Below are 27,103 nucleotides of genomic sequence, written 5' to 3'. Positions count from 1 at the left end.
CTCATAAAGTCATTAAAATTTAGAGAAAAAGGTTTTCATGCATAGAACCCAATGATTCCCTCCAAGGGAAGGGAATACGACCAACAAAAATCGTAGTCTTTCACTCTTCAAAATGACTATTGATTTCTTATGTGCGTGTGTGTGTGTGTGTGTTTTATTAGTATTGGGCCCTCTCTTGCATGCAATTGTGTCAAAATTGTAAGACATCCCTTGTGCTCTGTGTTTGAGTTCAAAAGAAAGAAAACTACGTGTAGCTTGGTGGATGTTGAATGGATGTCTGATTATTTTTTGAATGTATCGATCAGATCTAATCTAAAATCCATTTTCGTGTCTCTCGGGGAATTTCCTTTTCAGGGAAAAGGTCGACCATGTTTGTTGCTGTTCGAGATATTTAATCTTGGGCTACAAGGATGTGTTGCCATTTGTTTATTCACAGTTCTTTTGAACAAATTATATGTATATATACATATATACAGTGTGGCGGCGCCACGGCTACTGCCACCTAAGCTTGGCCCATTTTTTTAAAAAAAATTATACGTAAATTTTGTATAATTTTAGATTAATATGATATTAGCTCGAGTAAAGCAATTTAGAATTTAAAATTCAATATCGAGTAGAGCTATATTCCTGGCTCCGCCATTGCATATATACACTGCATGCATGTGTTTATGTCATCAGTGCCGGGGCCAGAAAATTGAGCTACCCAGGCTATAATTTTTACCAGTTTGTACAAAGATCATATTGACCAAATCTCGACCTCAATAGTATATCAGATTATGCAAAATTATAAAGGGTATTATTCAATTGGTCAAACCTAGCAATTGCGCATGTAACTTGTACATGAATCACATGCGCACACACACAACTTTTTTTAAAAAAAAATTGATACTTTTATATAATTTTATTATTTATTAAGAATTTAGAATTTCTCTAATATCTTGATTTAAGTAGGTCTACATATATGAATAGGAAAACAAAGTACAAGTTGACGCTACCGGCGATTCGAGGCTCGAGCTCTTTTCTTGAGCTAGAATGGCAATTTTCACCTAAGATTTTGAAAACTTCCGATAAACACCACAACCCTTTTATCTGACGCTACAAAATTAAAACTTTGCATCCACAAAATGAGGCGCGGGTATCACCCTACTTTAGATCTAATAGATATCATTAGTCCAAATATGTGCGGTCCATTCTAGACTCTCCACATTTCCTCGTGATTGTTTGGTTAAGTGGTCTGCTCGTTTGAGTGAAAATTTACGGTCAGTCTTTGTAACATTTATGGAAACCTAATAGTTGGCTCGAACGAATAAGATATGCTCTTGAATGAATTGGCAGGAAATAATGTAACCAGCAAGAGGGGGGGGGGGGGGGGGGGGGGGGTTTATTCAAAATAATAAAAAGGTTGGAGCAGGACGAAACAAGGGCCACTGTTTTGGAAGATCGCATCAAGAATAGATAACAAATTTTCTTTAAACTCAAAAGAACCTATTATGTAAGCTGATGATTGGTAGCTCATATGATATTGTGAAGTGTTTGTAACTCAATTATAACAAACTTCTTCCAAAACTTAATCGTAAATTACGAAATTGAGAATTCATTACACGATTTGAGATAAATCGTAAATATTTAACTATTTATGAATTTTAAATGTACATGATTGATTAATGATGTATATAGATTCAGTCTAGAAACATTTATGGGACCAAGTTGAAGTTGAAATACATGAGCCACGTAAAGAAACAATCATATCATGATAACCAGTGTTCAATGAAGAACCACAGAATCTGACAGTAGGACGACCCCAATCTTGTACAGCTTTTCCAGAACCAAAAGAACATTAAAAAAAAAGATGTACCAACATAAAATAAAGAATGGGAAATCTCCATAAAATAAAATTAAAATGTCCAGATCAAATTTGCCAGAAAACTTAAGTTCTGGCAGATTAATAATATCTGACCACTTCAAGAAAACATATGGTCTCTTTGTTTCCAAATTGTGTGGTTTCTGTTGACAGCAAATGCAACCTTTGTTTTTGGTTTGTTTCTTCAGATTATGCTATATTTTGTCTCCAAATTTGGGATAATTTTTGTAGTCCAAAATTTTCTGTCTCCCTCCGTCTATCATGGTCTTTTCGTTGCAAGATATTTCATTTTGAATGGAGGAGGCACTTTAATTTATGCGAATTTCTCCACTTTTTGGACAGTGTTTGTAGAAAGTTTTATGGTCGAGACTTCGTGATCGTGATAGACCAGTGATATTTTGTAGCAGACTTTTCAAATTAAGCTCTAAAGTTTACTTCTGTTGTTCATTCGTCCAATACAGGATTAATCAGCTTCCACTTTGGAAAGAGTGGCAGCTGTAGGAAGTGAGCAGATTTAAATCATACATGCTATATATTAAAGGGTATTTTTCTAATTGCTCGAATTAATGATCCTCATATGAAATTAGTAACCTTACAAAGATTAAAACTCTCTTTTTCTATGTTGATGTTATGTACTATTTTTTTTTAACTTCGTTAGATTTTGAAAAACGGATCTTTGAATCGGATTATCAGAACCATATTTGGAGGGTTCCGATAAATTTTGAACTCAGACGATAATATTATATTTTTGGTATTGTATATTTGACCTTTTGGTGGACTCCGGTCACACCCAATTTTTTTTAAAAAAATTGGCATTTTTAATGTTTGAGTATTTTTTTTAGCCTTACTTTATTTATACAAATATAAAGAATTTTTTAACTATGATTTTTTTTTTTAAATGATAGTCTATAAATACTTATAATCAAATATGACTTTTTGCTGCTCTTTGATTAGATGGTTGAACAATTTAATAAGTTAAATTTTAAAAGTAGCTTTAAGTTTCAAATATATTTTTTAGACTAATTATTATATATTGTATTAGATCTTTGTTTAATTTATACTAATACTAATTTTTTTTTCATATAGAATTTCAAATTTTTTTAGTATGAATTAGTGTATATTTTTGTAAGGATTCATTTTGAAAAAAATAAGTTAAATAACTTTTAAAAAAGTTCAAAATTTTGATGTGAATCATAATATATATGTTATTATATGATTTATCAATTATTTGAATTTCATATATGATTGTTTGAATGATGTACCAAGTTTGTCAGTGTCTAAATCTATACATTAATTTTTTTTTTTACCGTTGGCTTTAAAAACTGACACGAACTGATTTTGACTTTTGATGTGAATGATTTCCTGAGAGTCAAAAAATTGAAAAATCTGTTTTGAATTCAAGATAAAAGCAAATACAATTCAGTTCGGGAAAGAGCAAAATATCTCTTTCAACAAAAATAATTGATCGAACTGAATTAATTTGAAAAATCGTTTCGGTTTATTTGGAAGTCCGATTTTAATTTTTAAAACATTAGTTACTTCGTTCAGTTTCGAGCTATAACATAAAACTTCGGTTAACGTGACAATCCGAAATTTTATAAAAAAATAATAATAATATATTTTTAAATTTCCTAATAAAGTTATTATGAATATTATAAATTTCTAATAAAATTTTATCGAACAGTAGAACTACACTTAAAAATATATTTTTTTAATAAGTAAAATTTAAATTTATTTGATTCGATTTTTATATTGCGTTTTTAATTAAAACTTGATTTTTTAAAAATATCTAAAAATTCGGTTAATTCAGTTATCAAGGAAAATCATCCATTTTTTCGGTTTGTTTTATTCAGGTTTCATAGTAAAACTATTTTGATTTGTCCAAAAAATATACGATTAATTCGATTTTGGAAAGTTCGGTTCGATTTTAACTAGATACTCATCCATATTCAGGGGCGGAGCTAGGTTTGTAAGTCAGTGTAGGCGACAATATATTATTATTAATAAAGCAAAACAAAAGTTAATCATAAAAAATTACAAAATAATTACCTTACAATTGTTCTTTTCGAGTCTTCATATTTTGAAACCTCTTTACGATAGCTTCATTATCAATTGTTAGGAATATCTCTTTCTCTACATAGACAATGAGACTATCATTCATCCAATCATCACTCATTCGACTGCGCAACCTGTCTTTCACAATTTTCATGGCAGAAAACACTCTCTCTACACTCGCAGTCGCAACTGGTAGAATTAATGCAAATGTCAAAAGCTTATAAACCAGCGGATACACCATATTTTTCTTTGACATAACTAACTTCTCTGAAAGATCATCAAGTCCTTTTAATCCTTGAAATGCTTTGTTAAAACGCATATCACATATATAAGTTTCAAGTTGATCATCAAGCATAAGGAGATCAAATCTTGAGAAATCTTGTGGATAAAACTCAGCTAGTTGCATCAATTTTTTCTTGTCAAAAGCCACAAAAGAGTTTTGTGGACACAAACAAGCTACACAAAGTAGTAACTCTATACCTGCCTCTGAGAAACGATGATTTAACTCTTGAAGCTGTATATCAATAACACCATAGAATAAATCCACACGATAGTGATGCAAATTTGTCACTTCTGGTCGATTACGATGGGGACGACCACGTGGTGCCCAACGTGTGAACATATCATCCATTTTGAGAATACCAATGTAATGTTGCTCGCAAAAATGGTAAACCTTTTCCAAAAATGAATCCCAACCTTCATCTCTAATCATTTGCAGTCGGTGTTTGCATACTTGTACCAAATCCATTGCATTCACAATATCCTGATCTTTTTTTTTGCAATGCCGTCGACAATTCACTCGAAATTGCTAAGACATGTTTCATCAAGTGTAGATTGAATGCAAAATCAAATGAAAGTATTGACTCCAATAAATTAAATGCCTCAGTTTTTTGATCAGGAGAACTAGAATCATCTTCTGAAATTATTTCAAGCACATCACTCACAGCAGAGAACATGGAAATTAAGCTGATCAAAGAACTATAATGTGAGCCCCAACGTGTATCCCCAGCACGTTGGAGGCTAGTTTCTTGATTAAGTCCCCGACCACTTGAAATATCACCCCTCTCCAATGCCTCAACGATAAAATCTGAATGTTTCTCTCGAAGAATATCAGAACGTTTGCAAGATGCTCCAACAACATTTACCACATCACCAACAACACGAAAAAAATTAGAAATCGGAAGATTTTTCTTGGCAACAGCTATCAGAGCTAGTTGAAGTTGATGGACAAAACAATGTATGTAAAAAGCACATGGGTTCTCTTTTAAAATGAGTGCTTTTAGACCATTAAATTTACCCTGCATATTACTTGCTCCATCAAAACCTTGTCCTCTCAACTTAGACATGCTCAAATTATATCTAGAGAACATCTTATCAATGGCAGCCTTAAGTGATAATGCTGTAGTACTAGCAACATGTTCAATCCCGACAAAGCGTTCATTTACATGCCCACTACTATCTACATAACGGATAACAACCGACATTTGCTCCTTTGTTGACACATCACGAGATTCATCAACTAAAATAGAGAACAATGAATCACCAACATCTCTAATAATAACATTAACCGTTTCAATGGCACAAGCATTCACTATTTCTTTCTGAATATCAGGTGATGTTAACTTGCAATTTTTAGGAGCATTTTTCAATATCACATCATCAATCTCTTTGTTATGAGCACCTAAAAATTCCAGTTGGACAAGAAAATTACCTGGATTAAGTGAACTTTCAGTTTCATCGTGACCCCGAAATGAAAGCCCTTGTCGCAACAAAACTCTAATACAGTCAATTGAAGCATTGAGACGAATACGATAATCATTCCGCATTTGCCTTGACTATTTGTGCAAAACCGATTGAATGTGCTCATCTTGATTCATCAAAGCTTCACAATCCATTCGAGCTTTATGATGTTCACTGTCATGTTGACCAACATGGATATTTAATCTATCTTTACATTTCCAATTTGTAAATCCTTCACTAACAAAAGTCTCTCCTCCGGCTTGTTTTCCCTTAGCTGTCTTGAAGAGATAGCAATACAAACAATACGCAGCATCTTTTTCTATACTATATTCCAACCAATCACCAAATTCCTTGAACCACGAAGGATTGAACCGTCTACATTGGCTTACTCCAAATTTTCGTTTGGGGAATTCATAGCCTGAAGATTGACATGGACCTTTTTGCAAATATGCCCTTCGTACTTGATCTCTAATGTTACCATTATAATCACAAATTGGAGTTCTTAGTCCAGGATCTGTCGGTAACTGTGAGAAATCAAATTCTTCAACTCTAACATTTTCAATTTTTTGTTCTTCTGGTTCTGGATCTTTTCTTTTAAAAAATCTATGCATTGTAGATTTATTGATTTTCTGATAAAACAATTTCAAGAATAAAATAACACAAAATCAATAATTCCTCAAAGCACAAACTGGTTCAAGTCGTTCGACAAATAAAGGCTGAAATCGAGTCAAATAATTACCAAAAACGAAGCTAACCTGAGCTATGACGGTCTCGAGGTGAGTAGCGGCGGAAGTTCGCCGGAAACTTGCCGGAAATCGCCTGAAATCTTGCTACAGTAGCTGAAAAGGAGCTGGAATAATTTACGATTTCAATACCTCAACAAACTAATACAAAACTACCAAGAATCCAAGCCGAAAGTCCCGAAACCTTACCTGAATTTGGAACAAGAACTCACGCCGATAAAGCTCTGAACCAGCTGGAATAGAGAATGTTCTTCTTCGATTATTGTGCTGCTGGGTCGCCGGTGGTGTGGGCTAGCTTTGGCGCTGTCGGAGCTCCAGTCGGGACTGCAGCGGCGACAGGCGCAGGTGACTCGGAAAAAGGGACTGCAGCGGCGATGGGAAACAGATTGAACCAGAATGAGTAATGGCAATTGGCAAATGACTTCACGTCATTTTCATTTCTTTTTTAAAAACATTGGGCTGGGCTTTAATTTAATTTATTTTGGACCATATATACAAATTTTTTTTTTGGCCCAGTGTGGGCAGCAGCCCACGCTGGGCTGCAGCAAGCTCCGCCTCTGTCCATATTAGTGTCTAACCCCGGACGAAGCCAGCCCCGGGTATTTTGAATCTTGGCTTCACCTCTAATCATCATGGTTTTTTGTATTGTTGAATTTTAGTCTTAGTCTCTATTTGTTTTTGTTTTTGTTTTTTTTGCAATTTCAGTCCTTGTTTGTAATAACGTAGATGTGACACAATGCAGTACTGACGTGATATTGGTATTGATATGATGTGCAGTTTCAAAGAAGCACTCTCAATGAAAAACTAACATATATAAGATTAAGATTGATATTTAATAAAATAGAGTGCCAAAACCATAATCACAAAAAAAAAAAAAAAAAACACATGACCAAATTGTAATTTTCTGTGAATATGGTTTATTTGATATTGATTTTCTCATATGTGACACATGTTATGAGAATAAAGCTCATATTACTTACATTAAAATTAATCTAATAAAAAATAGAAAATATAGCAAAACGATCCTTGGTACTTCAAAATGAGAGGAAACGAGTTTGTCATTCCCTTTATTTTTGTTTATGTAAATGTTGATGTGTATAATATAAGTTTTCTTCTTGTCACATGAGTCGGTCACGTACGAGAACATCAATGTCAAATAAGAAATATACGGTAGATTTAGTAGTTTCGAGCAAAATAAGACCAAAACAAAAAATCCAAGTTATTGGATAAAAACCAAATTTCCACAATATCATATGACTAAAACTCAAATCAAACCAACTTTCATGACTAAAATTAAAATTTTCTTCTTGTCTAATTTCCATAATGCCAAATGGAGAATCACCATCAAGATTCGCCATCTACTTCAAATTAAGTACGCCCGTGTTTCTTTGGGCAACATATTTCTCTTTATTCACAAGTGTCGCTACGCCTTGGAAACCCACAACGGATCAACATCAACACACAATTGTAACATTAGTAAACATTTTTCATCAAAGTAAAAGACAAGGCAAACCCCATTCTCAAAATTAAGCATCCAAGAACATAAACACGTCCCGAACCATTACCTAAACAAACAATAAGCAGTGAAAGCTAATCGTTGGGATGCTATAAGTTTTTAATCTTGCGCATTGAATGAAGCCATTGAACAAAGTTCTGTAGAGTGTTAGCATCAACCCTGTAGTAGTTCTGCGTGAATTCTCTCAAATCCGACCAAGTGAAATCCGGGTACTCCTTTGGTTCTTCACCGCGTATAATAAGACCGACGGGGGGTCTCACTATTTTGTCCTCTTTAGGGTTCACAAAAAATACCAATGATCTTCTCACTTTTTCCTTGTTCACCACTGCCCTATGAAGGCAACTCTTGTATTTTCCGTTCGATAACGCCTGTGCATAAGCATAACACATTCCGTATGTATTGACCAAAATCAGTTGACATTTCAACTTCACTAACATAAAAAGTCTGATCCATGTTTGATTAACTTCTAGAGATTGTGCTATAATTATGTACGTTGTACAAAATGTAACAGATTAGTCTATCACGTGCTTCTTGTATTAGTGCATATGAGCTCCTGTGGCCATGTACGTTATATTACTTTGTGAAATAATATATCCTGACATGGCTCGGCAATGCAGTGAAACCATTTTTTAGCACAACGCGAAAGCGATGATTTTAGGGATTTTTCAAACGCGGTCTTTTATCTTTTTGGTTGAAAATATTGTCAAGGTGATTAAAAAAAAAGGGTACAGAACAAATATTCTCTAATTTAGCTGTTAGAATTAATTATCCAATATGATCACAGAAAGAGTGTCCTTTTAAAGGCATCTGTCATCATACTCAAGTAGAAGCTGTTAGCATAAAATGGGGAGACTGGTAGTCAAATCTGGGATTTTTCTATGGACTTTATCACATTGGTATACAAGTTACCAAATTAGAGTAAGCACACCAACTTGCATTAATCAATGCACTCGTAAGAATTTCTCTATCAGGGGTGGGAGCTAGAAAACCAATAATTGATCTTGAATCTTCATTCATATATATATATATATATATATATGAAAGCACACCAATTGTAATCAGTGTTCTAAATGGCGGTCGAGGCGGCCGCCTAGGCGGTGCCTAGGCGGTAGGCGGCCCTCGACCGCACCGCCTATGCATGAGGCGGCTGTCGAGGCGGGTCGAGGGTGTCGAGGCGGGTTGAGGCGGCGAGTAGGCGGGTCGAGGCGGCCATCAGGCGGTCGAGGCGGCCATCAGGCGGTCGAGGCGGGCGAGGCGGCCAGCAGGCGGGCGAGGCAGTAGTTAACAATTTTAAAAAACCTAGTCAACAATTTTTAAAACTTAGTCAACAATTTTAAAACCAAGTCAAAGTCAACTAATTTTAAATATTAAAACCTTAACACACCTCTTTCTTTATTTTATTTTTTATTTTCACTTCATCTCTCAACTCTCAACTCTCAACCACCACAGTCCACACACAATCTGCCACTTCCCGCCGCTCGCCGCCGCCGCCGGAAGTCAGAATATTTAGATTTTAGGTTAAGCATTGCATATTTATTATTTATCATACTTTTTTTATAAGATTTCAGATTTTGTGATTTCAAAAATCAATTTTTTTACTATTATTAATTTATTATTTTATTATTGATTTATTGTTGAAGATTAATGGCAGAAAAAGATAAACAACCGGAGTTGGAACATTATCTAGATGATATTATATTTTGTGCTTAAACATTATTTAATTGCACATTTTACATAAAAATGATTATATTGCATGATTATCTATAAAAAATTACTTAAAAAATTTCAACCGCCTAGGCACCGCCTGGGCACTGCCTAGGCGGCCGAGGCGGTAGGCGGTCACCGACCGCCCCGCCGCCGCCTCCCGCCATTTACAACCTTGATTGTAATTAACACACATCTCTGCAATATAATGGGAGATATGGTGTCATTTTCGCGTACCTTAAAACCCCGCTGCAAATCTTTTTTTTTTCCAAAATCATACCTGTTTGATCAGTTTTTGTATCGTTTATTCAATACTTATCTTCCTTTACTGATGTATCTATCCCAAAAATCGCTTCCGATGTAATCAAATAGTCATGATCATATCCTGATATATATAGTCATGACATAGAATAATGTAGGTAATTACTGGTCAGTACCGATACATATCCATCGATCATCTCCCAGCCATTGCTCCTTCATACAACTTCCTAAGAAGCTTTAATATGGATTGTTTTATTTAGCGGAGCTAGTTTTACTAAATCATCATCATACGTATATGAGATAGTAAGGGTGAGATGTGAATTTTTTAAACTAAAAATCAGTCTAGCTAAACCATATGATCCGCCAATAATAATCGTGCTGGAAAAAGAAAACCAACAAAGAAGATCAAGATAAATTGAATGTTCATATATATACATACCACAAATGTGTCACCAAGGTTGACAACAAAAGCATCATGGCGAGGCCTAATCGCTACCCATTTGTTGTTCGAGAAGATTTCAAGCCCTCCAACTTCATCTTGATGAAGAATCGTCAAGGAATTCGGATCAGAATGAGGTCCAGTGCCTAAAGTGAGACCGGCTTCTTTGCAAGGTGGATAGTTATTTCCTCTCATTAGTGAGCAACCATCATGAAAGAAATCACGGTAATGGAACGGATCGACTCCCAAGCTAATTGCCAAGAGCTCGAAGATGATGAACGACAGGTTCTTCATTGCCTCACAATATGTTTTATAAACGTACCTAGAAAAGGAAAAATTAGAAATGGAAAGCCATTTAAACATTACTGAAATGACCATATACTCAGTAAATTTGTATGCACGTCTATGTGAAATAGATAGTATGCATTTTAACAAAAAATAATCAAGATTTATAATCTAAGTTTTCAAAATTAAGGTACACGATAGAGATGGGAAAATTCTCGAATCCCATGATTCATAGACCATTATGACGTTGAAGACTTGAAGTTATGCTTTAACTAAATTTCTAAGTATAAAGGTACGTACTTCATTCTTAGTGGTGTCACTTATATATATTCATGATCATTCTCTGTATGTGCCACTAAATAGAAGAATTGATTTTTTTAGTGACTCTCAAGTCTCACCCTGCTTCTTCAAATTCTTCCCCCATGACAGATTTGATGTAGTTAACCACATCAAGGCCATGTTCATTCTCATGTTCATAAGAGAAGGACAGTGTCTCCTTCCATGGCAACTTGGACGAAAACCGATCCGCGTGCGCACCCGAATACCCGCAAAGATCACCCGGTTTTCTCTTCAATGCAAGCTTTTTGCTGAGAGGAAGTTTAAAAAAAGCATCCATATGTTCATAAACGGCCTGAATCGTGCCGGAACCGACACCATGATTGATCACATGGAAGAATCCATGGTTCAAACAAGCAAGCCTAATTTGCTTTGCAGCAAGATTTACAGCTTCTTTGTCACCATTAAAGAAGCCCCTTAAATCTATTGGTGGATCATTGAATTCATCATCGGATTCATAGGCTAAGTCCTCATGGGGCCATAGGAATTGTGAGGGCAAGTTTTCTTGTTTTTCTATGAGAGAGGTGTCGAAAACAAGAACCCTATTTTCTTTCTCGGTTTTCGATGCGGGATGAAAGTAGGAAGTTGAGTCCATTAGGGTTGGATTTTTGTGCTGGAGATTTGTAGAAGACTGAATTTATAGAGTGAAAAAGGATTTTGATGGGGCTGGAAGAAGATTAGGGCTATACTCCATTAATATTTTCACACTCTTTGTCCTTCATGCAAATTATGCAATACAAATAATTTATCGGGGAAAATCTATATTATTTGTCCATTTTTTTCTCCAATATTTAACAAAAAGAAAAGTCTGGATTTTGAAAATTTGTAGCATAGTATTACTATTTCAATAGTGCTACAATATTCTTCAATACTCTCCATTTAAATTAATGTTATTTTACTAATCAAATCAACGATTGACCCAGTTGGTTAATTTTGAGAGATAAAACTTGTGTGAGACGGTCTCACGGGTTGTATTTGTGAGACGAATATCTTATTTGAGTCATCCATAAAAAAAATTACTTTTTATGTTAAGAATATTACTTTTTATTGTGAATATCGGTAGGGTTGACTCGTCTCAGAGATAAAGATCTGTGAGACGGTCTCACATGAGACTCACTCATTTGAAAATATATGTAATAATGATGGTTGGATTAATTTGTTTTACAGAAGATATTACGATATTAAATTATATGTAATACGGTGGAATTTAAAATATTCATTGTATTAATATAAAAAATAATCAAAATACAAGACCCAAAAAAATTGTAATATTGGTTCTATGTAATTGCTTCTCGCGATTTTAGTCAGTTTGGTTTTGTTGGTCCCACGTGCGGAATTTGAGATAATAAAACCCGAAAATAAAGAATAAACTGGACACCGAGATTTACGTGGAAAACCCCTAAAAATTATTAGGGTAAAAACCACGGGCAAGATGAAAAGAATTTCCACTATAATATTTTGTGGTGTACAACTCACTCACTGTGTTTCCAAAGAGAACACACACTCTCTTAATACAGGAGAACAAAACACCTCACAAATATTATAGAACTAAGCACTTAAATGCTTATAAGATGAGAGAAAACTCGAAGAACGAATGATTTAAAATGAGGGGAAGTGAGCTCTATTTATAGAGCTCCCTACGCGTATTGAACGCGTAATTTAATGAAAACGTGTTTCCTTCATTTTCTGAATTCTCCGCCGCAAAGAATGAATTCTTCACTCCCTCATTAATGCTTCCAAATATGTTGACCAAAGCAGCCAATCATATATTGCCGACATTTATCCCACTTGGAGATTTGATTGAGAATCAAACACATCTCCACACATCTTTTCAATCTTGTCATTCCCTGCTGCTTACGTTTCAGCTAGACCACTTGAGGATCTACACCACTCAAACTTATCAGTGTTAACTGGCTTGATCAGAAAATCAGCTATGTTTTCTTTCGTATGGATTTTCTGCATATTTACGCTTCCTTCTTCTACCACTTCTCGCACAAAATGAAATTGTACTCCAATGTGTTTCGTCCTGGAATGAAAGGCTGGATTCCTTGCGATGTGCAAGACACTCTGACTGTCACAAAACAAAGAAACATTCTCTTGTTTGTGCTCGATCTCCTCCAATAACCTTTTAGTCCATATTGCCTCCTTGCAAGATTGAGTAGCTGCCATGTATTCTGCCTCTGTTGTAGATAACGCCACAACTGTCTGTAGTTTTGAAACTCAGCTTACTGCTCCACCTGAAAGTGTAAACACAGAACCAGTAGTAGATTTCCTCTTATCAGGATCACCTGCATAATCTGAATCGACAAAGCCCCTGAGTGTAAAATCCGATCCTCCATAACATAATGCAGCATTCGAGGTACCCTTAATGTATCTAAGGATCCTCTTAACAGTGCTCCAATGCTCTCTTCCAGGATTCGCCATATACCGACTAACTGCTCCCACTGCTTGAGCAATGTCCGGTCTTGTACAGATCATGGCGAACATCAAACTTCCCGCTGCTGATGCATACGGTACTCGAGACATCTCCATCCTCTCTGCTTCACTGCTAGGACACATCTCGGAGGATAACTTGAAGTTAACAGGAAGAGGGGTCGATATTGGCTTACTATCTTGCATGTTGAAGCGTTGCAAGACTTTCTTCAAATAATTTTTTTGGGAAAGCCAAATCTTTCTGTTACTTCTATCTCGGTGAACTTGCATCCCTAGAATCTTGTTTGCTGGTCCCAAGTCCTTCATATCAAATTCCCTAGTCAACTGTGCCTTCAATCCTTGAACCTGATCTTTGTTGGGGCCTGCTACCAACATGTCGTCCACATACAACAGCAAAATGATATAATCATCACCAGACCTCTTGAAATACGTACAAGGGTCTGCACTCAGTCTGTTGTATCCAAGGCTCATGATATAGGAATCAAATCTCTTGTACCAACACTTCGGCGCCTGTTTGAGACCGTACAGAGATTTCTTCAACCTGCAAACCAAGTTCTCTTTGCCTTTTTCCGCAAAACCATCTGGCTGGAGCATATAGATTTCTTCTTCAAGATCTCCATGAAGAAATGCCGTTTTCACATCTAGCTGTTCTAGATGTAGGTCAAACACCGCACACAATGCCAGCACCACTCTGACTGTTGTAAGCCGAACCACATGAGAAAATATCTCATTGAAGTCAATGCCTTCTTTCTGAGCATACCCTTTTACCACCAATCTAGCACGATACCGCTCCACTTGGTTATTGCCATCACGCTTGATCTTATAGACCCATCTGTTTCCGATGGCTTTCCTCCCTCGTGGTAGTGTAACAAGATCCCAAGTTTTATTCCTGTCTAATGCCTCCAATTTTTCTTGCATTGCTATCATCCACAAAGATACATCCGAGCTTTGAGTAGCCTCGTGGAAACTCGATGGCTCACCATCCTCTGATAATAGACAATATGCAATGTTGCTTTCAGTGACATAATCTGAAAGCCAACCTGGTGGTCTTCTGTCTCGAGTTGACTGCCTCACATTGGAAACCTCAGACTCAACATGTTCTTGTTCTTCGTGCTCTGGTACTGCTTTACAAGAAATTTGACCTTCGTCTGTCTTATTTTTCACCTGAAATATAGTAGTTTCTGAATTCAGTTTGCCTTTGTCTCCCTTTACTTTATCTTCATCGAAGATAACATCCCTGCTGATGACAAGCTTGTGAACAGTAGGATCCCACAAGCGAAACCCCATAACTCCATCAGCATAACCCAAAAAGATACATTTTCTGGATTTCGAATCCAACTTTGATCTTTCTTGCTCATTGTACAGAACGTACACCGGACTTCCAAATGTATGCAAATGAGAATAATCCGTCGGCTTCCCGGTCCACATCTCCATCGGAGTCTTCAGATCAATCGCCACTGAAGGAGAACGATTGATAATATAACAAGCGGTTTTGACTGCTTCCGTCCAAAATGACTTTTCTAGACCCACAGTCCTCAACATAGCTCTTGTTCTGTCCAACAAGGTCCTGTTCATCCGCTCCGCCACTCCATTCTGTTGAGGTGTGTAAGCTGTCGTGAACTGTCTCTTGATGCCCTCATGTTGACAATATGCATCAAACTCGTCACTGGTATATTCTCCTCCATTGTCAGTCCTCAGACACTTGATTTTCTTTTCTGAATCAAGTTCAACCCGCGCTTTGAAATCTTTGAAGATCTGGAAAACATCTGATTTCTTCTTGATTGGATACACCCAACATCTCCTAGAGAAATCATCAATAAACGAGACAAAGTATCTCGCCCCTCCTAGGGATACTACCGGTGCTTGCCAAACATCCGAATGAATCAGCTCCAATATGCTTTTGCTCCTGGCAGTAGAAGTGCCAAACTTTAATCTGTGTTGTTTACTGGTAACACAGTGCTCACAAAAGGGTAGTGACACTTTTGTAAGTCCCGGCAGCAGCTTCCGTTCTGAGAGAATTTTCAACCCCCGTTCTGACATATGCCCGAGCTTTCTATGCCATAACACTGTTAATTCTTCTCCTGAACCAATTGATGCAACAGCTAGTTCTGCCTCTTTGTGTGTTTCTCCCAAAAGTACATGCAGATTTGCAGCAACCTTTTCCGCCTTCATAACCACAAGCGCTCCCTTCACAATTTTCATGATCTCGTTCTCGATCCGAGTTCTGCACCCGATGTCATCCAATTGCCCCAAGGACAAAAGATTTTTCGTCAGTCCTTTCACATGTCGTACCTCATGTATGGTGCGAATGGTGCCATCAAACATTTTAATTTTGATAGTACCGACCCCAGCGATTTCCAAGGCATGATCATTTCCCATGAATACAGATCCACCTGAGATTGGTTCATAATGATCAAACCATTCTCTCCGAGACGTCATATGCCACGTCGCTCCTGAATCCATTATCCATGTGTCACAAAATTTGTGCCTGCCTTCCGCAACAGTTGCCGCTTCGCTGAATAATATTTCACCACCACCTGAAGTACTGGCCACATTTCCTTGAGAACTCTTCTCGATACTCGTACACTCTTTCTTGAAGTGCCCTTTACCGCCATATTTAAAGCAGTAAATATTTTTCTTCTTACTTATCGACTTTGATCTACCTCGTCTTTGGCTCCCACTGGAGTCACGGTCCATAAATCTTCCTCTTATCATCGGCAAAGCCTCTGCCTGCTTCGAAGTAACCAACCTGTCTTCCTTATTCTTGCGCCGGCTTTCTTCTCCGAGAACCGCAGTTAAGACATCGTCGAATCTTAGAAAGCCCATAAGAATATTGTTGGTAATGTTGATGATAAGTTGATCATATGAATCTGGTAGACTTTGAAGTAGAAGCTCCGCACGTTCATTTTCCCCTATTTTATGCCCCATGGAAGTGAGTTGGGCAAATAGAGTATTTAGTGTATTGATATGGTCGGTCATCGATGAGGATTCCGCCATCCGAAGAGTATAAAGTCTTCTCTTTAGGAAAATCATATTGTGTAGGGACTTGACCTCGTACATCTTTGTCATAGTATCCCAGATAATTTTTGCTGTTTTTATCTCAGAGATACTTGACAAAACTTCGTCAGCTATAGCCAAGTGTAAATTGGCAACAGCGTTGTCATTCATCTCATTCCACTTTCCATCATCCGCAATCTCCACCGGTCTATCTCCAATAGCCGCCAAGCAATTCTCCTTTCTTAAAATTGCTTGTATCTTTATTTTCCACAGCATAAAATTGCTTCTGTTGAACTTTGCTATCTCGTACCTTCCCGCCATTATGTCTACAACAATTTTAGTAGACCGGACAAAATAATCCCGCCTTAAATAAAAAATCTCGAAAAATCTTTTCTGATGTGGAAGATCAGTCTAAACTGCAACCACAGAGCATACTCAGAATTTTAGGAAATTTTAAACCAAGGCTCTGATACCACTTGTTGGTCCCACGTGCGGAATTTGAGATAATAAAACCCGAAAATAAAGAATAAACTGGACACCGAGATTTACGTGGAAAACCCCTAAAAATTATTAGGGTAAAACCACGGGCAAGATGAAAAGAATTTCCACTATAATATTTTGTGGTGTACAACTCACTCACTGTGTTTCCAAAGAGAACACACACTCTCTTAATACAGGAGAACAAAACACCTCACAAATATTATAGAACTAAGCACTTAAATGCTTATAAGATGAGAGAAAACTCGAAGAAGGGATGATTTAGAATGAGGGGTGGTGAGCTCTATTTATAGAGCTCCCTACGCGTATTGAACGTGTAATTTAATGAAAACGTGTTTCCTTCATTTTCTGAATTCTCCGCCGCAAAGAATGAATTCTTCACTCCCTCATTAATGCTTCCAAATATGTTGACCAAAGCAGCCAATCATATATTGCCGACAGGTTTTTGGTATTTTCTCGATGTGGCTTTGGCGTGTCGTTGACATAAGCGGTAGATGAGATCCTACTTATGGGCACTACCTTCACTTTATTTCAACGGGTAAGATCTTGCCACACATACAATTTTTTTAAAAAAATGTGGGTCCTATATATGCATGAGCAAATCTTGGTCATCCATCCTATAATGAGGACAATACCCACATGGGTTGGATGAAATAAACCGACATAAGCAACATCACACTCTCGTGGAAAAAAAAGATCTAAATTTTCATAAATTTGAAAGATACATGACTAAACTGAAATTTAACCATATATATGGAGAATCAGCATAACAAAAAGATGCAGGACAAAAAATGTAAATTTTCGTATAAAGATTCTATCGTGTTGCACCAAGTGCAACATCTTTGTAAAGGTGTCTCCAAAAAATATTGTACTATTTCGAGGCAAAAACTTGTGTGAGACGGTCTCACGTGTCGTATTTTGTGAGACAAATTACGTATTTATCACTCTTTGAAATAGTCTTCAATTATGTCCCATATATCCATAGATTTTTATCGGGTAAACATATAGGATCGGGGATGTACACTAAACGCGACAACAGATAGCCAACCGATCTTGATGTGCATTAAAGCGACAAATTGACTTCTCTAAAGGTTAGTGATAAATAAATTTAATGTCAAAACAAAAAATTGTGGCTACATGACCCATCACCAATATCTGGTAAAAAGCGCATTCAGATCCTAGCACGAGTACAATGAATTTAGACAGAAATCTATAGCCCCGAAACGTGCATTACAAAAGCAAGATTTGTCTAAATACACATGATTCGCTTTTGTAAGACTTTCAATTATTTATGATAGTTCTAGGAAAAATCACATTTTTTGGTTTATAACTAAAATGTTTTTCAATTTTTGTCTTGTTATTCGATTCACGGTTTTAATCAACTAATTAACTTGAATTTTTTTTAATTTAATTCATATTTCATCGGAATGTTGAAGTGGCGTCGAAAACACCAAAAGTTGCTAACATGTATGACGTCTTATTAGCACACGATGTGGAAAAATTAGGAAAAAATACAAATTGATGGAATAAGACTGTGAATTGACTACCAACAAGAAAAAAAACGAAAATTATGCAATGAATAAAAATTAATGTCCTCACGTTTTAGGATCTCTCTCCTTTTACCTATGTGAACATATTATAAACATTATATTTTAATACATGCACATTTGACAACAACTAAAATTACATAAGCAATTTAATAAAAAATTAAGATATCAAAAGATTCTAGAATTGTGAATATTTGAGGCTCATAAATTAATTATAAATAATGGTAAACTTTGAAATCTCATACACATAAGATTTTATATATCTTTTTGGCAAAAAAGGAAGATATTGAAAAAAATATTATTTACAGGACAAAGGATCTAAGCTTTATCGTCTCATGAAATAAGACAAAGGTACATAACATGTAAGATATTTTGTGTATAATTCCACTTTTGAGAGTACCTTTTTATTCCATTTAGCATGCATTGTGATATAAGATCAATACAAATAATTTCAGTTACCAAAGTCTAGTAACTTAAAAACGAAATTGTATTTTTTATTATATATATTTACATATTGTGTTTTAGTCTTCTACCTTGTTAATTTCAGTCTTAGTACGTTAATTATAGTCATTTCTCCACTATGACAGCGATTTGGCGCTAATGTTGTATCGACATATCGCTGACGTGTGCAATGCAAATCAACACTACTGGTAAAAAAAAAAAATGACACATTTTTTTCAATAATTATTACCATGTCAAAAAATTATCTATTTTATATCAATAAAATAATTGTAAGATATTCAGTTCCTCTTAAACAATATGTCGTGCTTGAGTCCTGTAAATAAAAAATGGGCTATAATTAGCACATAAAGTTCGATATTGTTATGCTTATAATTAGCAAGGTCACACATAAGTTACATTAATGTTACAACCCAGTCTTCTTCACGATGAAATATGGCACGTACAGAATCACTAATTTTGCAATGACGGCCCAAAAAGCAGCCGTAGGTGTGCCACTTGACATTCACGTACAGGAGTGAGAGCAATTGATAATACCTAACAAACTACAAATTTTTACTCAAGATGTAACTCATGGCACCTGCAACGAGCAACATTAGAGAGTTTGTAGCTAGCCACCTCCACCAAGCAAAAGAAGTGGCACATTAAAAGATTTCATAAATTTGACGCAACCTGCGTGACCTCTAACCTGCAGCCTAATTTGTCGCAAGATAAGGAGTCGGCTCCACACTGTCAGAGAACTGCTCCAGGTCTAAAGACTTCCATCACTTGAGCCATTATTGGCTTAAACAAGGATTGATAGCTTTCGTAGTCAATTACGTCTTTTAAGTCATTGTTTGGTGTGCATGATTAAGATTGTGATAAGCTCGTTCATCATACACCTGAATTTAAAATATATTAAATATCATATAATTTATCACAAAGTGTTATTTATTTTTATCTTTCATTTTATAATCACTCTTATTATATATAATTTATAATTACTTATCCTATCACGTGAATTACACGGTGCCTAAGAGAACATATTATTTCCCCTTTCCACATCAAATATCTTGAATAATATCTCGAGAACCAGGGAAATAATCTCGGAATTTGTGAAATGACATAGTCATGACTCTCACTCACGGTTAATGAGATCATATCTCTGTGGGCACTATCTTCACTTCATTTCAACGGGTAAGATCTTGCCACACATAAAATTTCAAAAAAAAAAGTGGGTTCTATATATACATGGACAAATCTTAACCATCCACCCTATCATGAGAACAACGCCCACATGAATAGGATGAAATAAATCCTCACTTAGATAGAAAGCCTCCTCAACTCCATCACCATGGTGAATATCAATGTCCACGTGTTTCTGCAGAAGTAAAGCATATTAAACTACAAGGACTGAGAAAAGCTTGAAATATTGCCAAAAACTGGTTATGACGGAAGAAAAGAGTTTCCAAAACTAGTGCTACCACTTTTTTACACGCTGCCACTGTGATATTTCAGTACTTGTGGGGGAAGTTATATTACTAGATTCTACAGCAATTTATTTCTAGAACCTGAACAGGATCATAGCAACCAAGTATACGAATTCTTTCTTCTAATTAACTTAGTTTTTTGAGCTAGCTAGCTTGTGAATAAAATTATTACTTATATTACTGTTCATATAGAGATAAATTTGGGTTGTACTTGAAAACTTATTAAACATTTGGTGAACGATGACATTGTCAAGCCATGCAAAGAAAAAGTCAGTATTGTATGATCACTCTAACTGTTAACCTAATGCCATGTGCATGCATGCATGCTTATGCCATAATCACTTAGATTAGATTTTATTTAGTCGCTTCACGTGTGATTTTCCTTGCTACATATAGTTTTAAGTGTAATTCAAATTCTGACATCTCATTCAATATTCAAATTCACACAACAGTCTGATCTTTTTTATTTATTTTGCGTGCCAACATGTGTTCCCGACGAGATTAATGTCAGCTTCTGTTAGAGCAACAGCCTTTGCTTCTAGACTGCATATTTTTAAAATGACATATACGACCTCAACTTGAATCCTCATACAGAATAGAAAATTCAATGAAGACGCTGTAATAACAAAGGGAGATGCTTTTGCCAACCGTCAGCACAACGATGACACTTGGTTAACCACTTATGATATGCATGTGTGGGTTGCAACAATTATCCACTTGTCCTGTACTGTGGCAGCCTATATAGCACGACTATTAAAACGTGATGCTAATGCTTATCACTACCAAAAAAAGGCTAAAGACTACAGTTTTTCACCATGTCGTAGGGCTTGTAAAACCTTTGTTAAAGGTCATATGGTTAAAGGGTGTGTTCAAAAACAATGGTGAAAAACCGTGGTCGTAGACGTATAAAGACGACGGTGAAAAACCGTTATCTTTGATGTGTTGTTGAATGTGTATTTTCTTGTAGTGTATGTATGATATAAAAGATTTAAGCCATACTCTGTGGTTGCTTATATAGCACAACTATTAAAACATGCATTTGGTTCCGCAATTTAATCAATAGATCATATATTCTCAACTTTCTTACCTGCCTTATCCATTTATGTTAAGAACTTGATTGTTGCAAATTTGTCAATCAGACAAGGATGGGTTGGTCATTCTTCTATATATACCACAAAATGGGAAATGAACGGATTTATCAGCAATTCTAAGTATACAATGCTCCCTAATCAACTAGAATGGTTTCAAAACATGAGCTTTGAGGAGCACTAAAATCGCTAGCACGAGATCATTAACATAGCAGAATCCAGAAGCCTTAATTTTAAAAGCACAAGTCACTGCAATGTCACAGTGTCCATGATTTAACATCACTGCTCCGCCAATGGATCGGAACCTTCCGCATATGTTCGACACAAGGACAAAGATTAATGTCAAATACAGGGCAATCTAGCCCTATAGTAAATCTGCTTAGCTGGTCCCCTAAATGTCCTGTACCTCTGGGGTGATTATTTAATAGTAATTCTCAACTTCCGGGAGGTAGAAGTAGCAAACTTTCTTTAGACCCGTCTGCTCCTTATGGAAAGGAATTACCACCAGATTCCATTTCCCAATCTGCATACAGAAAGAACATGCATGATACATAATAGAATCCGTGATGATAGAATTACATCACGTCAAATTTGTCCCTAATCTTATAGATAGCCAATGCAATAATTACACCTTTTTTTCTTTTTGTTTCTTTGATGTAGCTGGTGCAGGAAGCTAAAGGATCGAACGGAACTAAAACAATATTTTTATGGAAAGACAGGAACATCCAAATATATTCCAATTGAATCAGTATTTTTCTGATAAGTTTAATTCTTTATATACTATTTTTAGCCTACCAGAACAAGACACGAATATCCAAAAACCGCATCTAGAGAAAAGCTAGCAAATCTAGAGATATGGAAAGCATGCGGTGTAACAAACTAAATACTTAAGGAAGAATATGCCAATTTTGTAGGGAGTTTGTACATCAAAATTGTAACACGAAGATGCTGATCTGCGGTGAAACTCAATGAAGCTTCAATTCTGATTGTTTTACAGATATCACATTCAGATAAGGAAACCAAAAGTATCAAACCGAAGCACATTTATCATTTAACCCAAAAAAAGAACTCAGAAGTTGACAAATGTCTCAATTATTGATTCCCACTTTCAGAAACATCAAGACTTCATCTTAACCTAACCAGAAGTAATACAAGGCAAATCGTTTACTTTCCTGGAAAAAGGTTTACTAAACCGTTAAAGATAAGACGAAGAAACATAAAAAAATATTTCCCTGCATATAATTATCACGAAAACCATTTCAAAATGTTAAGAGAAACTTGTTGAAGGTTGGCACTGTGTGTGTGTGTGTGACCTTGGAAATAAGAATCAAGGAAAGAATGAAAGGGAATATAAGGCTCTCAACTGCTGCAACGGTTTGACAGCAACTTCTGTTACCTATATGAAAGTCACACTTGTATATATAGATTGATAAAAAGGAGAAAAAGGGACGAGAGTTGATTGGGAAAAAATTCTGTAAAACTTCTTCTTGATTCTGATAATAAACTCTATTGTTCTTGGCTGCCGTGGATGTAGGTTGAAAAACCGAACCACGTAAATTCTTGATCCATTCTTATTTTCTGAATAATCTTGATGCTTGAGTGTGACAAAAACGAAGAACAGAAAAAACTAAATTGAGATACTATCGTGTAGGATAAATTGTTCCAATCACCGACGAGAGTTTGCTTTGATTGAGTGATCGTAAATCACTACAAGTGGTATTAGAGCCAGGTTCGAAGATATGGCGAATTCGAGGTTTGATCTTGACAAGTTCACTGGCACAAACGATTTCAGTTTGTGGAGGATCAAGATGAAAGCCCTTCTCGTGCATAATGGCTTATTTGATGCCATTAAACCAGAAGAAAGTATCAACGAGAAGGAAAAGAAGACTTCTGCGGAAACAGAAGCAAAGGCCCATAGTGCCATTCTGCTATGTCTTGGCGACGAGGTACTGCGAGAAGTCGCGGAAGAAAGCACAGCTCTAGAGGTGTGGAAGAAATTGGAAACTCTTTATCTCAAGAAATCTTTGGCGAATAGATTGTATCTCAAGAAATGTCTCTATACAATCAGCATGGAAGAAGGAAAGGACTTGAGGAAACACATGGATGATTTTAATAAAATCGTCCTTGATCTCAAGAACATCGATATCAAAATCGATGAGGAGGATTATGCAATTCTGCTATTAAGTTCCCTGCCAAAGTCCTATGAACACTTTGTTGACACCATGCTTTATGGAAATGAATCATTAACAATTGCAGAGGTTAAATCGGCTCTGAACTCAAAAGAATTGCAGAAACTACATGAAACAAAGAAGGATCCGAATGGTGAAGGCTTAATGGCCCGAGGAAGATCGATCAAGAAGGAATCAAAATATTCAAGAAACAGATCAAGATCAAAATCCAGAGGAAAGTTGAGGTGTTACATATGTCATAAGGAAGGACACTTTAAGCGTGAATGCCCTGAAAGAAAGAAAAGATATCAAGAGAAGAACATGGAAAACGGTGATGCAACAGTTGCGAGTGATGGTTATGACTCAGCGGATGTTTTGGTTGCTGCCGTATCAGAATCTAATGAATCATGGGTATTAGATTCTGGATGTTCATTCCACATGTGTCCCAAAAAGGAATGGTTTCGTGATCTAGTTGAAGGAGAAACCGGTTTTGTACTTTTGGGAAATAATAAAACATGTAAAATTCTGGGTATTGGGAACATCATGCTAAAACTTCCGGACGGGTGCCAAAGACTAATCAAATCAGTAAGGTACGTCCCTGAATTGAAAAGAAACTTACTGTCCATAGGAATGTTTGATACCAGTGGTTTCAACGTAAAGATCGAAGCTGGAATCATGAAGATTTCAAAAAGATCTTTAACTGTCATGAAAGGCACCAAAAATAATGGTTTGTACTCACTCGAAGCAGAAACAATAGTTGGCCAAATTGATTCAAGTATCACAGCTGAAAATAAGGCACAACTATGGCACCTAAGACTAGGGCACATAAGTGAACGAGGATTGGTTGAACTTAACAAACAAAATCTGTTATGTGGTGACAAGGTAGGACCTCTTGAGTTCTGTGAGGACTGCATATATGGGAAAAGCCACAGGGTTAAGTTCATGTCTACTAACACAAAATCAAAGGGGATTCTTGATTACATACACTCTGATTTGTGGGGACCTTCAAGGGTGCAATCCAGAGGTGGTTCCAGTTATTTCATGACTATAATCGATGATTATTCAAGGAAACTCTGGATTACTACTTTAAAGAGCAAGGACCAAGCCTTTACAGCCTTTAAGGAATGGAAAATGAGGGTGGAAAAACAAACAGAAAGGAAGGTAAAGAAACTCCGCACCGATAATGGACTTGAGTTTTGCTCTCATCAATTCAATCAATACTTCAAGGATGAAGGGATTTCCAGACATTTTACAGTACCTGGAACGCCACAGCAAAACGGTCTTGCGGAAAGAATGAATAGAACTATCCTTGAACGTGTAAGAAGCATGCTTGCCAACTCAGGATTGTCAAGGAAGTTCTGGGCAGAAGCAGTTCAAACCTCATGTTACCTAATAAATAGGTGTCCCTCCTCTGCTATAGAATTCAAAACACCACAGGAAAGGTGGAGTGGTAAACCCTCAGACTACTCAAACTTAAGAACCTTTGGTTGTACCGCATATGCTCACATAAGGCAGGATAAATTACAACCAAGAGCTCAAAAGTGTATTTTCTTGGGTTATCCGGAGGGAGTTAAAGGATATAAACTTTGGTGCATTGAACCTAGAAATGAAAGATGTTTCATTAGCAGAGATGTCAGGTTCAATGAAATGGAATTTCCACTCAAAACTCCAGTTGGATCAAGAAGAGAAAATCAAATTCAGCAACACAAATTACAAGCTGTTCCAATGTCTGAATTTGAACTCAAGGAAGTAAAAGAATCTGATATACTTGAACAGACTGAGGGAGAACTAATTGAAAAGGCCTCAGAAGATTATCAACTTGTGAGGGATAGACAGAAACGAACAGTGAAAGCACCTCAAAGATTCGGTTTTGCTGACCTTATGGCTTTTGCTCTTCTAGTTGCAAGTGACCTAGATGAGGTGGAGCCAATAACCTTTGAAGAAGCAGTAACTTGCAGAGAGAAACAAAAATGGATTGATGCCATGGAAGATGAAATGTCCTCCCTAAAGAAAAACAGAACCTGGACCATGGTTGACACACCTAAGAACCAAAGGTTGGTGGGATCCAAATGGATTTTTAAAAGAAAAAAGGGGATTCCAGGAGTTGAGGATGCAAGATATAAAGCTCGGTTAGTGGCCAAGGGGTTTACTCAGAGGGAAGGAGTGGATTATAATGAATTATTCTCTCCAGTTGTCAAACAAACTTCAATAAGAATGCTTCTGGCCATTGTAACTCAGCATGATATGGAATTGGATCAAATGGATGTGAAGACCGCATTTTTACATGGGGAACTTCAAGAAACTATCTACATGAGACCACCAGAGGGGTGTAGTTTGGGTAAACCAGGTCAAGTTTGTTTGTTAAAGAAGTCTCTTTATGGCCTAAAGCAATCACCAAGACAATGGTATGAAAGGTTCGATCAATTCATGACAGGGATAGGCTATTCAAAATCAAAACATGATAGCTGTGTGTATTTTAAATCTGCTGGAACCCAAAGCCAAGTGTTCCTGATGTTGTACGTGGATGATATGCTTCTGGCCAGCAAGGATAAAAGGGAGATAAACCGGTTGAAGCAACAACTCAGTGAGGAGTTTGAAATGAAAGACTTGGGAGCTGCTAGTAAGATCTTGGGCATTGATATTATGCGTGATAGAAAACAAAGGAAACTGGTGTTGTCTCAAGAAGACTATATAAATAAGATCTTAAACAAGTATGGAATGCTAACTTCCAAGTGTGTGAGCACTCCTTTAGCTCAACATTTCAAGCTCACGGCCTCTCAGTCACCACATGAAGCTGAAGAGATACAATACATGGAGAAAGTTCCCTATGCTAATGCGATTGGCAGCATCATGTACTGTATGGTGTGCACTCGTCCTGACTTAGCATATGCAATCAGTGTAACCAGCAGGTTCATGGCTAACCCAGGGAAAGAGCACTGGGCTGCTCTAAAGTGGGTTCTCCGATATCTAAATGGAACCAAGGACATTGGGATTAGTTACATAGCAGAAAGGAATCCATCTAGAGTTGTTGAAGGCTATGTGGATTCTGACTTTGCAGGTTGTATGGATACAAGGAAATCTCTGTCTGGATATATCTTTACAGCATTTGGTGGAGCTATCAGTTGGAAGGCCACCTTACAAAAGGTAGTTGCTTTGTCAACAACAGAAGCGGAATATATGGCAGCAACCGAGGGAATAAAAGAAGGAATATGGCTTCTAGGCTTCATAAAGGAAGTGGGACTACAACAAGGAAACATGGTTGTATATTGTGACAACCAAAGTGCAATATATCTCATGAAGAATCCGATGTATCATGAGAGGTCCAAGCACATTGATATAAAAGCCCACTTCATACGAGAAATCATCTCAAGAGGTGAAGTCCAAATTGAAAAGATTGCCTCAGAGGACAATCCTGCAGATGTTTTAACTAAGGTACTACCTGTTTCCAAGTTTAAGAAATGTCTAAGCTTGGTCAGAGTTGAAAAGACTTAGAAGACAGGGGCT

General features: G+C 36.5%; 3 protein-coding genes and 1 pseudogene across 3 annotated transcripts; all 4 read right to left on the bottom strand.

The window, feature by feature from the left end:
* Window positions 1-3,911: 3,911 nt before the first annotated feature.
* Window positions 3,912-4,547, bottom strand: LOC140837932 (uncharacterized). The gene has a single exon (XM_073204012.1). The coding sequence runs from the start codon at window positions 4,545-4,547 to the stop codon at window positions 3,912-3,914; it is 636 nt and encodes a 211-aa protein (XP_073060113.1).
* A 73-nt stretch (window positions 4,548-4,620) lies between these two features.
* LOC140837930 (uncharacterized) lies at window positions 4,621-5,742 on the bottom strand. The gene has a single exon (XM_073204010.1). The coding sequence runs from the start codon at window positions 5,740-5,742 to the stop codon at window positions 4,621-4,623; it is 1,122 nt and encodes a 373-aa protein (XP_073060111.1).
* A 2,095-nt stretch (window positions 5,743-7,837) lies between these two features.
* On the bottom strand, window positions 7,838-11,621 carry LOC140837666 (gibberellin 20 oxidase 2-like). The gene is made up of 3 exons (XM_073203779.1): window positions 11,003-11,621; window positions 10,320-10,641; window positions 7,838-8,283 (listed from the first exon to the last, which is right to left on the bottom strand). Exons 1-3 carry the CDS (start codon window positions 11,533-11,535, stop codon window positions 8,005-8,007), a joined length of 1,134 nt encoding a protein of 377 aa, XP_073059880.1. The 5' UTR covers window positions 11,536-11,621; the 3' UTR covers window positions 7,838-8,004.
* A 7,808-nt stretch (window positions 11,622-19,429) lies between these two features.
* Window positions 19,430-21,946, bottom strand: LOC140837929 (histone deacetylase 19-like; annotated as a pseudogene).
* Window positions 21,947-27,103: the final 5,157 nt, after the last annotated feature.

The sequence above is a fragment of the Primulina eburnea genome, chromosome 8 (genome assembly GCF_022965805.1).
Source record: "Primulina eburnea isolate SZY01 chromosome 8, ASM2296580v1, whole genome shotgun sequence".
NCBI lineage: Eukaryota > Viridiplantae > Streptophyta > Magnoliopsida > Lamiales > Gesneriaceae > Primulina > Primulina eburnea.
The sequence above is the reverse complement of the archived record's forward strand: the minus strand, read 5'-3'. Positions and strand labels throughout refer to the sequence as shown.